We start from the raw sequence: 13,200 nt of genomic DNA, 5'->3' as shown, positions 1-13,200 counted from the left end.
TGTCGATGTTAAACAGCATGGGAGATAAAATAAAACACTGGGGCACCCCATACTGAAGGCTCTTGAGGGCCGAATAACACTCCTCAGGCGCAGTTCCTCTGAAGACGATCATCCAAGTTGGACTGGAACTATGGCTAAGCTGTACTGTCAGCACCTACTCCAGAAGAATACAATGGTCAATGGTATTGGAAGCCACTGAGAGAACAAGGAAAATTAATAGGGACACACATCTCCTGTCTCTCTCAAGAAGGTCATCATATAGGCAGTTTCCATGTCAATGCCAAGCCTAAAGCGTGAAATGGATCTAGAAAATCAGTTTCATCCAAGAAAGACTGGAGCTGACCTATGACCATGCACTCAAGAACTTTGCCCAAGAACTAGTCATTAAAAACCTTGTTTCCACTAGGTTCATGAGACATGTACAAGGAATCCTACTCCTGACACCACCATGGAAATAATTTGTTGGTAAGGTACAAAATGTTGCTTCCTCCCAAACTAGCTATATGTTAATTCAATAACAGGAAGGTTTCTCTGAAAGCTGCTTGTAATGGTTTAGTGTTGCCAATATCTGTTTATCATTGTTAATGATGTGAGCATACAGCAAATCCTACAGCAAAACTGGCCCTATGTGTTATTTTAAATAAACAAGCTTTGAATAGCGTTCATTGACTTTCCCCAGTACACAGACATTACAATGAAGTTTTACTGAAAACCAGTATACGTTGATTCATGGCAACTAAAGTTTTAATTTAGCTTTCTAGCCCATCTGTATCCAAATTTCAAATAATGAAAATGAGGCATAGGCAAACTCCAGCCCTCCAGATGTTTGGGACTACAATTCCCATCATCCCTAGCTAACAAGACCAGTGGTCAGGGATGATGGGAATTGTAGTGCCAAACATTTGGAGGGCCAGAGTTTGCCTATGCCTGATGAAAATAAACTCCAGATTGTATAACATACAAAATGCTTAGATTATAAACCCAACATTCCAGCAAGATTGAAACGCTGTCCCAAAAGGGGATGCCCCACTAGAGAAGTCATTCCTTCTCTCTTCCACTGGTCTAGACAAACCAGACAACCTCCCCTCCTTCCTAAACTGTAACCTGAATTACTCAGCCAGACCGCTTTTACAGTAAATGTTTGATGGCTGTTGCTTCTCTGACTCAAAACACGTCTTTCACTAGCAAGGTGTTGCCTGCTCTCGAAGAAACCAAATAAACGCCACTGGTTGTTAGTATAATTATGCTGATGTGCTTCTCGAATAATGTTAGTGTGTCTAGTTCTGTCTATCTTACATGGGTAAGACCACAAGCGATGTTGGTTGAGATACTGTCAGGATGCTGTCGGCGGTTCCCGGCTGGTTGCCCAGGAAAGTATAAAGACAAGGAAAAGTTCCTTACTGTTTTTTCTTATTTCAAACTAACAGAGAGAGACTATAGAACCCAGCCTCTTGGATAATAGTGTTGTCCTGATTGAATTTCCAACCGCTGTCTCTCCCACTTCCTCGTTCTCATCACTCCTTCTACGGATGCCACTAACTGCCCTCTGTCTTCAAGCTCTTTTCTTTCCTACTTTTAAGGCTTGCTGGGTTCTGGGAGAGGGTGGGTCTGGAATGAGGTGCCAGCTGCTGCTCCCAATCTCCCATGATTTCTCAACTTTCCCCCTCTGTCTCTGAGCTGTGACTTCCCACAAACCCCTGTTGTAAATCTACACTGTCTTCCTCTTCCTCCAGGATGGGGAAGTGGTCTTCACCATTCCTCCTCCTCTGTGCAGTCCCTGACACCCCGCCTCTCCAGCATCCTTCTCCTCTGCCCAGTCCCCGACAGATACTCTTGTTTAAAAGATTTAATACATGGGATAGCACAACTATTATAGCCCTTCATATTTATTTCCTTAACTGATTTTCCTTTGCAGCACATGTTACTAGTATAACTAGTATGCGGGTGGTGCTGTGGTCTAAACCACCAAGCCTCTTGGGCTTGCTGATCAGGTCGGAGGTTTGAATCCCCACAACGGAGTGAGCTCCCATTGCTCTGTCCTAGCTCCTGCCAACCTAGCAGTTCAAAAGCATGGCAGTGCAAGTAGATAAATAGGTACCGCTGCCGCAGGAAGGTAAAAGTGTTTCCATGCGCTCTGGTTTCCATCATGGTCCTCCATTGTGCAAGAAGCGGTTTAGGTATGCTTGGCCACATGACCTGGAAAGTTGTGTGAACAAACCCTGGCTCCCTTGGCCTAAAAAGCAAGATGAGCACCGCAATCCCATAGTCGCCTTTGACTGGATTCGAACCACCGACCTTCTGATTGGCAAGCCCAAGAGGCTCAGTGGTTTATACCACAGTGCCACCCACGTCCAAGGGTATTGAATGTTATACCCATCAAGAAGCTACAAACATTAGGGTTTGGAGAAAGCAAAGAAGGTAAACATAGGATGCCTATAGATTCAAGTAGGTAGCTGTGTTGGTCTGACACAGTTGAAATATATACCGGTAAAATAAAATAAAATTGTCCAGTAGCACCTTAAAGACCAACTAAGTTTGTTCTTGGTATAAGCTTTCGTGTGCATGCACACTTCTTCAGGATGTCTATGTATGAGAAGTTGCATAAGGAATCATGGGAAGAAAAATTGATGGGCTATGCAGAACTGGCAAAAGTGACATAAAAGCTATGGGACAAGGATAACTGTGACTTTAAACGTGAATGGGAACCCTTTACAAAGTGTTTGAAGATGCAACAAAGTGAACTGGACTCCTTGGCTGGCTTTGAATAAACATTCACAAACTTTTTATTGATAATGATCACCTAAATATTTTGAGGATCTATACAACTTTGTAATATGCAGAAAACAGCATTCTCAGAGAAACCAAAGACTGGAACTGAGGGAAGCCAGGGGGTGGGGGTGGGTGGGTTTTGTGTGGGAGGGTGGGCAGAGGGAGGGAGGAAAAATGGGGGGGAATAAGGATGATATGTTTTTGGATAATATGTTTTGTTTTAATTTTGAATAAAAAATTTTAAAAAGAGAGAAGTTGCAGTCAGTGTTTATTTTTTGTACAAGTTAGTTGAAAGTCAGTATAATTTAGTTCAAAGTTTTAGTACAAGTCAGTTATTTATAATTTTGTTTTTTAAAAAGCTTAAACTTGTAGCTTTTTTTTACACCAGATGTTAGGAACTGTTGGCCCTCCAGATGTTGCTAAACTACACTTCCCATCTGCCCCAGCAAGCATGAGTTGGTGGGAGTCCAACAACATCTGGAAGACCAAATTCCCCACATATCCTACATGGGGTTCACAGGGGTTTCTTATACAAGAGTTCAGCTAGGCTCATACAGTACCTCCTTAACTTCAGCTTTTCATCAACATCAGTTGCTCTCATTCCACTCACCCAATGCCCTTCCTTCTCATGAAACAAAAAACTATGCCAGTCACTTAGTTCAAGGTGCTTGTAATTCATTTTCCATTATTCTTGCATCAAGTCTGGACAAATTCATCCATAAATCTAATTTTTTCAAGGCGTTTACTTAAGAAAGATGGCAATATAAGTAGGCAGAAGCACAAACATTTGTGAATAGATGTTCATTCAACTTATACATTTCTTATGTTCATAGGTTAAAATAGGTTAAAATAAACATTTCTGTTGAATGACAGGAATGCTAGCTATGAGGAAATCACTAAATATGTTTAGCTGTTTATTAATAGTATTTGTTTTTAAGTGAACACAAACAATCAACATTTCTTATTTCGGTTTCTGAAGAGGCAATCTGGGTGGTGGTGGAGGAAGAGAAAGATCAACTATGCATGCAAGAAAGTCTTTGTGTGTAGAGCCAAACTGCGTCCATAGAGAGAGGATCTTGTACCAGTTCTAAGGTTATTTCTATGGACTTGTCCACACCAGAGCAAAATGTGGATTTCCACTGGCCTATCTCCTCATTAATATAGGGGTGTCCACATGACATCATCCCCATTCCAGTGTTATCCCAGACCTTGTCCCCTTTAAATGGAGGGTTTCCTAATCCTTGGCAAGGAAAATGCCTCTTTGAAACATATATTTGTACAGTGTTCTATGCTTATGTTTTGGAAGAAAGTGTTGGACTGTGTAACTATGACTATGCAGAAAAAGTTAAATATTTTATTGAAGAATATCTTATTGAACTACCATACTTTTCCATGTATAAGACAAGGGTTTTTTACTCTAAAATAATGTTAAAAAAGGGGGTCATCTTATACACGGATAGTGCATAGGGGGGACTGGTGATTGGTTGCAGCCATGAGCAGGAGCTCGTCAGTGGCAATTTGGTGGGTGATTGGTTGCTGCGGCAAGGGCTGCCTTGGATTGGCTGCCGCTGTGTCAATTGGGCATGAAACTGCCAGCTGCTGTTGGCTTTGGCAGGTCCCCAAAAATAGGGGGCGTCTTATACATGGGAGCATCTTATACACAGAAAAATACAGCATATACCTGCAGTGTGGAAATTATCGACCAGGCAATGAAAATGGATTTTCCATGCACTAATGGTGACCAAGAGATTGGTACTGAGGATTTGGAAAAAATAAAGGTATGATAAAGCTAAAGGTAAAGGGACCCCTGACCATTACGTCCAGTCGTGGCCAACTCTGGGGTTGCGGCGCTCATCTCGCTCTATAGGCCAAGGGAGCCAGCATACAGCTTCTGGGTCATGTGGCCAGCATGACTAAGCCGCTTCTGGCGAACCAGAGCAGCACACGGAAACGCCGTTTACCTTCCCGCCAGAGCGGTACCTATTTATCTACTTGCACTTGACGTGCCTTCGAACTGCTAGGTTGGCAGGAGCAGGGACCGAGCAATGGGAGCTCACCCCGTCACAGGGATTCGAACCGCTGACCTTCTGATTGGTTAAACCCACAGCGCCACCCGCGTCCCAAAGGTATGATACCCTTCAGTCAATGAACAGACGATATGACATCACTCGCAATTCATGAATGGATATTTGGAATGAGCTTATACAAAATGTAGCATGCTCTTAACATTTACATAAGCACTAGGACAATAAAACTATACCAATTTATACAAGAATGTATGGGAATATCTCTCATAGAGCACGTACGCATATTTTCACTTTTATATGTATCTTTGTTGTTGTTTTCCCTCTCATTTTTCCTTTTTTCCCCTCTGTAGCACTTTATTTCTTTTAACTGAAATAACGTCAATAAAAGTCCAAAATGGCCAACACACCCACCCACACTAAGGGGGACAGGCCAGGGACAACAGGGGTTTACATCATGTAGATGGCCCTATATTAAGAGGGAGACAGTCTAACCTGGAAACAGCGGCAATACCTAGTGAGTCCTATGTTCCCATGGACTTGCATTTAATCACATACCTATGCAAAAGAATGCAGTTCATATTTTGGGCAGTTGAGAGGTATGAATAAGTCGACAGTTTACAGAGCCAACATGGGCAAATAAAATAACTTTAGATTATACAGCCAGATCTGAGATACAGAGCAGTTCAGATCACATTTAGAAGTATTATAGCTAATAACATAGTAATAATAAAAAAACACAACCTGTTAGAGTCATGTTGAGCTGTAAGGCAATTCTGAGATGTACAATCTCAGAATTGCCTTACAGCTTAACATGACTCTAACAGGTGGTGTGTTTCTTTTAGAAAAAGAATAAACTATGAGGTGGTTTAAAGCGATCCTCTCACTGAAAGGAGGTGGGTGGAAGCCCAAAAAGGACTTGGGAAGTAGATCTCATGTGATGACTTGAAAAGAAACTCTTAAGATTATGAAGAGTGATGGCATAGAAATTTGATTCAGTTTGCATTTAAAGGCGAGTTTGAAGAATTTGAATTTTATGAAACAACATGTCAACTGAAACGCTACCATCTCTTGAAATTTGCCCTTTTCTGAATTTTGCAACACGGTTCCCCAGCTAAGTATGTGTATAAAAATAGAATTCAACAATTGGGCACTGGGGGAAATTCATGCCAAAATCCTGATGAATTTTCATGAGTACTTTCTTCCAAGGTGTTTATCAGAACATTGTGGAAACCTGGAGAAGTAGACTTAAGATAGAAAAACAATAAACAGGTATTGAGAAATTTGCCTATCCCTAATGCTCAGGTGCTTAAGTTGTCTGCAGAACTGAAATGGAGTAAAATGAGAATTCTTGTTCCCAAGATGGCTTCCTCCTTTTCCTTTTCCATGTCCAAAGCTTTCCGCTTAGGCTGTGCTTATTTGTCAACACACAGCAAAACAAACTCACAATTGTTCTGATACCTGAGATAGGATCACATTTTGGCCTGATCTCACACGAGACAACCTCAGGCTTTTCAGAGGGGCTCTTCGTCACTTGTGGACTGAGTGTAGATTGAGCCTGATGACTCAGAGGTGAATGTATCGGGGCGTCCACAAGATTTGCAAAATATTTTCGAGAAGACACACTTCTTAAAGAACAATCTGATGTACTTCTTGAACTTCTGTCCCATGAAGAAGTAGATAACAGGATTGAGACAGCAATGGAAAAATGCTAGAGTTTCAGTCACCTGAGCTGCGTAATCCAAGTTTTTGCTGGTCAGGCATCCTTCCAAAATGCCCACTTCAGCCAAACATTGTAGGAATTGTACAATGCTATAAGGGGTCCAAAACACAAAAAACACAATCATAACAGCAAAGATCATCTTTACAGCTTTCTTCTTCTTTTCATTTCTGCAGTGGAGCAAGGTCATGACTATCCTTGTGTAGCAAAATAACATGACAATGAATGGCACCAGAAGGCCTAAAATGTTGATCTCCAAGGAGGTGAAAAGGTTCCAAGTTGTGTCATTCCTAGGATATTCTGCCCTGCACATGGTGTAGTTATAGTAGCTAACAGACTTGCTAAATATCAGCTCTGGGACAGACGCCATGATGGCTACTAGCCACACAACAACACTGGCAAGGCTGCCGTAGCTGACGGTTCTTGCTTTCAAGGCAAACACGACGTGAACGACGGCGAGATACCGGTCGATGCTCATGAGCATGATGAAGAAGATCCCGCTGAAAAATCCAATCTTGTACACCCAAGAGACAAATTTACACAAGCCGTCTCCAAACACCCACTTGTCGGCCACGTAATACGACCAGAAGGGAAGAGCAAAGACGAAAAGAAGGTCAGAGATGGCCAGGTTGAGCAGGTAGATATCCGTCATGCTCCTGAGCCTCTTGTATTTAAACAGGACCAAGACAACGAGGGCGTTCCCTGCCAAGCCAAGCAGGAACACGAGTGAGAAAAACATGGGAAGGAACCAGGACTCAAAATGCCTCACTTCATCTTTTCTGCATGGTTCAGGATCATCCTCGTAGCTATAATAGGTGGAAAATGATGCGTCCCACCCTGTGGCAGCCAATGCTTCGTCAGTAGAGGTCATTTTCTTTTTGGAACCTAAATAGAAGGATGAAGTGAGTCAAAATTGAAAGGTTTCTCTCCATCCCCCTACCCAGGGTAACGTACAGCACATTCCTTGTCTGTTCAGAAATATAACCTTATTGAATGCAATGGGGCTTACTGCTAGATAAATGGGGTTATGGCTACAGCCATAAATTGCAATCCTGTGCACACCTATCTAAGAGGTAATCCCATGGAAAGTGGAATTTACTTCTGGATAAACTTCTAAAGATTGCACTATTAATGATTATTTTGAGCAAAGATTTAAAAAACAGAATGAGAATGCAGGAGTGAGAAGCCTACAGCTCCACAGAGAGCTGATTGCCAGGGATTCCTAAGGATTTCTAAAAAAGAATTTAGATTCTTTAAACATTTCTTTTAAATAAAACAACAGAAACTTGGCAATAGATAAATGACTTTTTTTGCAATGGCCAGTTTTTGACCAACGAGGGGCTAAGAAACTTTTGGCTTATCTTTCTTAATCTTATGCTTCTCGTTGCTTTATAGGTTTGGCAATTATTTTCAGGAACTTTTCACCTCTTTCATAAATATCTAGAGCATAACTATTTCTAGTGCTGAATCTTACTGAGAGATAGAGCATATGCAATGGCTAACCCACACAGACTGCTTCCAACTGCTCCTACTTGAGCTTGTTTCAGGGCTTGCAATTTTGTTTTGAAGGGTTCTGCCGGACAGAGAAACAGTCTGATGTCTGTCATTAATTCACCTTGCTGTACTCACAGTTTTTACCACCCAGCAGTATATCCATTCTATGAAATAAAGAAATAAAGCTAAGAACAGACGGAGATAGCCAATGAAACCAGTAAGGGCATGCTCTCAGCAGTGACCTCTTCATATTACCATATGGTAAGGATGTCAACGGGTCAGATAAAGGATTTCTCCAGAGCCTGTAGCAGACGGTTGACATGCAGGACTCTACAGATCAAAACTTTTAATGGCACGGAAATTGACATTGTCACATACTGGGGGGCCACTAGGGAGCGCATTGGAAGGTGGCCGACAATACCATCTCTCCGACCCACACGGGGTAATTAAGAGGCTGTTAGGGGATGGGGAACACTGCCCTTGCCTGCTGTGCCCATAAATCACCCCCTAATTCGAAAGAAGGGGGTGAGGGCCCTAGGCAGAATGCCCCCGTGTGGACCTCAGCTCTCCTGGATGCTGTCTCTGTTCGCACACTTGTTGCAGCAATTTGGAATAATTAATTACAAAAGAAGCAAATGCACATATTTCAAGTGAAGAATGGGAGTGAAGTCTGCTAATTTACGTGATCTCTGTGAAAGAAGACAACGGGTTGGAGAAACAGGAATATTTTACGATGAAAATACACCAAAGGCTGGGTATGTTTGACAACAGGACTGAATGGAGGGGAGACCTTTTTTACTTTCCTTCTATGTGATTTACAAGAACCTCTCCTCATTAGAATCGTCGGTTGAACTGACCCAAGCAGGATGATTAAGGTCTGTGTGGAGATAAACTTTAACCAAAAGTATACTTTATGGAGATCGAGAAGCAATAAGAGCTTTTGGGAATGGCGCAGGAATTAATTCGGAGTCGCCATCTTGCCAAAGGATTTATAGCCGGGAGGAAGAACGAACTTGTTTTCAGACTGCATTCCTAGTGAATCTCCTCAGAGGTTTTGAGAAAGGAGGCAGATTGGTGAAGATTAAGGACACTAAGACTGTTTTGATGTATGGAAGTGAAGTTATATGGAAAACGTCTGGATATGGCTATTGGATAAAAAAATATATATCCACGCAGGATTACAAACTGTTCTAACCAGCTTGCGGAGACTATCAGAGGTCACAAAGAGAAAGGAAAAATATATGAAAATAACAACAAGAGATGTGGAAAAACAATAAGAAAGGACTGGATAGTACTGTGAACATCATAAGGTTAGATTTGTGGACATTAAAACAGCAGCAAGAAGCAAGAAGTTGATTGGATCCCCTTCAGACCTGAAATATGGGTACCTCCAACAAAAATTTAAAATTTGGCTGTGTAATCTGGAATTTATGTAATTTGGTTTGATTTGATGTGATTGGTCGGTTAATAAAAAATATTCTTAAAAAAAAGACTTTGTCACATACTAATATTATAAGCATGTCAGCCTGCTACCACAGGTGTAGTTCAGAAACCAGAAGCAGAAGCTGTCCACCCGCTGCATGGGGGAAATCTGTGCCTGACAATCCCCTCCTTGTGAAAAGGACGTCATGTGCATCCACTGCCAAATGCAGGGTTTGTGGGTGTTTGGAAAACACTGTTTTCTCCAGAAGCTAAAAATCAACTGCTATGCATGACAGTTTATGCACATGACCAGGTGAAATGGTTCATCAGAGGTTACGGCTACCATGTGCAGATTTTTCCACATGCTTTTTTTGTGTGGATACTCACAAATCACCCACTTATCAAGTGAGTAGACTTAACTGTCTTTTTCCTTGCATGCACACTTTTATTTTATGAACAAAGAGAACCAATGTACATAGAAATTACCGTATTTTTCGCTCTATAACACGCACTTGACCATAACATGCACATAGTTTTTAGAGGAGGAAAACAGGAAAAAAATATTCTGAATGAAACAGTGGATGTATGATTTTTGTGCTTCATGCTGTGGCCACAGTTGTTAACCTCGAGGAAGTCGCTCTGTAAAGGAGCTTTGATTTGCTGAACTGTGTATCTACCTAATTCTCAGGTTTTGTCCACTTACCCTTGTGCACACTTACATATGAATAAGGCTGCAGTTAGGGATAGAAAGGTCTGCCACTCTCAGTTTCTCATTTCTCTACATTTTAAATCAATTACTGTAGCTTTTTTTTAAAAAAAAAATTGCCATGAAAATTCACCCATTTATGGGTTTGAATTTCTCCTAATAAACATTTTTATATGCAGTTTTGACTCATGTGCACATTTTTGCAAGCCGTTTTTGCTAATCTAACACATTTTTATACATACCTGCCCCACATATAGCCATTTTTGTAAACCTTGTTTGCTCCAAGAATTGCATTGTAAAATTCAGATAAGTGTGACTTTCGAGGGATAGCTCTTCTTTCAGTTGGCACATTGTCTTGGAAAGCACAGATTTGGCAGATTTGACTTTAAACGCATCCCAAATCAAATTTATATGCTATCCCTAGCTGTATACCTTGACATGCCTACCTGGAGAAATAAGTCTGACTGATCTCAGTAGGATTTATTTCTCAGTCAACATGCATTGGATGGCACTGAAAACCCCCATATTTCCAAAGGAACATGCATAGGATCAGGCCACAAACAAAAAATAAACATTTCAGTTAATACAATTACAGCGTAAATATCCCTTACTGTAAGTATATTTGCATTTGCTAGCTTCCCTTGCTCCATCACACATTATTATATACAATGATGTGTGTGTCATTCTTTTAAGTAATTAACTAATGCCAAAGCATAAAAATTGTGCGATCATCTTATGACAGCAATGGTCAAAGTACATATGAGGCATATTTTACACATACCTTTTTGCCTTTCTTAGATGCTAAGAAGTGTCTTGCCTGAGGGTGATGTACCTTCTGTTCTCTAAGGAAGTGGTGTACTTCGTGAGATAAACAGAAGTCAGCGAATGAGGAAGTATAGTGGCATGGAATGATCCACGTAATTGCTTCTGGTTCTTGTGAAGATAAAATTATAATCTGACCTTTTAAAATTAGTCGTCATAGCAAGCACCATCGCCCACCTCTGAGCTTTCTTCTTCAAGCCCTTTAGCACTGCGGAGGCACTGCTTTTCTGAAATTGGCAGGAGGTGGAATGAAAACAAGGGTTCAGTAGGCTGCACCTATGCCATGAGTCCTGTTGCCTAACGTTTTCTTCTAGCATATATTCAGAAATAGTTGAATTGAACAAATGAAAATGCCTTATAGTTCATAGCCTTCACTGTACTCCTTTGGGTGCCTACTGAAAACATTTTTGTTTAGACAATCCTATCCAGACATGTAGCATGTTTCAATCCGTTTTTAGTTTATGGATGATTTTATCTTTCGAAGAATTGGTTTTTAAAAAATTGGTAGATTGAGTCGAGCTTTCTCTGAGACTTTCCAGGGCTTTCTCTAAAACTTTTAGCTTAAACTTGTGATTATAAGAAAAAGATACCGAGCAATAAAATACTAGAACTGTTAAAAGCTAATAAAAAGCTGATAAAACCAGTAAAAACTAATAAAAACCGCATAACAGACACAGAGCTCAAATCGATGCTTCCTCTAACGACCCCAATTAATTATGCAACCAATCTGTTTTTAGCTTATGGATGAGTTTATCTTTCGAAGAATTGTTTTTTTAAAAAAATTGGGTGTTTTTTTAAAAACAATTTTTACTGATGATTTCATTCTTTAATTCTCTCTGAGGGTTGGTTTGTTAGTTTGTTTGACTAATGAATGACTAGTTAGAGCCGTTAATTTCCATCGTTCACCTTTATGTGCTGTGATCATCAAAATAATAACGATGAAGTGGATGACAAAACATTCATTCAACAACACTGTGTTTTACTGTCCGATGATGATAATGATGGAACAACAAAACCATTCAGCAAAGCACACAGACCGCAGTACTACAATGATTATTGATTATGATATTGGTGAAACATCTCCAGAGTAAACAGGGAACTGAGAAACACACACACACAGAGGCTACAATTCTAACCCTACCACTACAATGATGATGATGATGTTGCTAAAGAATCTCTTTCACACTAAACAGGGAATTGTGCAACTAGTATCAGAGAGCAACAGAAGCCCTGAGCAAGGCACAACCACCCTCTCATTTCAGCAGAAGCCTCCAAAATTTTCTCTCCTCCCACCACAAGTATTCTGACATAAATGGGTGGTATTCAGTGCTACTTCTACTCAGAGTAGATCCTTTGATGTCAACAGTGGTGTAGTGTGGGGGAACCCACAGGTAAGGTTGTCCTGGGCGCGAAATTGTTAGGGGCACAAAACTTCAACAGCCGGTGCTACCTCAATACAGCTGAGCGATTCCGTTGCTGGGCTCCATTCAAAACAATTTCAACATACGAACCAGGAAGTGACCTTTCCAGGCAACAGAACGACTCTTCTTTTCTTATCTCTGTAGCTGCGATCTCCTGGGCGACATGGACACCATTAAGCAGCTGAATACGCATGTGTACTCGGTCCGATACCGTCCCTCATGCACAGCTCTCTATGCAGCCCGGGAGCTGGCAACACACGCTATGTCACTGGACGTTAATAGCCACGAAGTATGGCATCCCGATCAAGGGAAAATATAGTTCCCCTCTGTTCTGCCTTGGTCAGACCACACCTGGAATACTGTGTCCAATTCTGGGCACCACAGTTTAAGAAGGATGTTGGCAAGCTGGAATGTGTGTAGAGGAGGGCAACCAAAGTGATTTAGGGTTTGGAAACCAAGCCTTATGAGGAATGGTTGAAGGATCTGGGTATGTTTAGCCTGGAAAAGAGGAGACCAAGAGGACATATGATAGCCATCTTCAAATATCTGAAGGGCTGTCACATGGAAGATGGAGCAAGCTTGTTTTCTCCTGCTCCGGAGGGTAGGACCTGAACAATGAATTCAAGTTACAAAAAAGGAGTTTCTAACCATCAGGAAGAATTTGATGGCAGTAATAGCTGCTTGACAGTGGAATGGACTCTCTTGGGACTCTCCTTCATTGGAGGTTTTTAAGCAGAGCTTGGATGGCCACCTATCATGTATGATCCGGTTGAGATTCCTGCATTGCAGGGGATTGGACTAGATGACTCTCAGGATCCCTTC

General features: G+C 41.2%; 1 protein-coding gene across 2 annotated transcripts; it reads right to left on the bottom strand.

The window, feature by feature from the left end:
* Window positions 1-5,138: 5,138 nt before the first annotated feature.
* LOC310828387 (C-C chemokine receptor type 4-like) lies at window positions 5,139-11,055 on the bottom strand. Of its 2 annotated transcripts, XR_014556837.1 has the most exons (3): window positions 10,917-11,055; window positions 5,652-7,398; window positions 5,139-5,556 (listed from the first exon to the last, which is right to left on the bottom strand). XR_014556837.1 is itself a non-coding variant. In XM_083706034.1 (2 exons), the coding sequence occupies exon 2, from the start codon at window positions 7,382-7,384 to the stop codon at window positions 6,308-6,310; it is 1,077 nt and encodes a 358-aa protein (XP_083562160.1). In that variant the 5' UTR covers window positions 7,385-7,398; window positions 10,917-11,055; the 3' UTR covers window positions 5,139-6,307. The 2 variants fall into 2 exon arrangements, 1 of the variants encoding a protein (XP_083562160.1); XM_083706034.1 differs by having other exon boundaries at window positions 5,139-7,398.
* Window positions 11,056-13,200: the final 2,145 nt, after the last annotated feature.

Source organism: Podarcis gaigeae (genome assembly GCF_964106915.1).
Source record: "Podarcis gaigeae genome assembly, chromosome: 12".
Taxonomy (NCBI): Eukaryota; Metazoa; Chordata; class Lepidosauria; order Squamata; family Lacertidae; genus Podarcis; species Podarcis gaigeae.
This window is presented reverse-complemented; position numbering and strand designations above follow the sequence as displayed.

What these genes read in the sequence shown, in the direction of transcription:
- LOC310828387 (XM_083706034.1), bottom strand. Translation starts at nt 7,384, where the DNA reads ATGACCTCTACTGACGAAGCATTGGCTGCCACAGGGTGGGACGCATCA.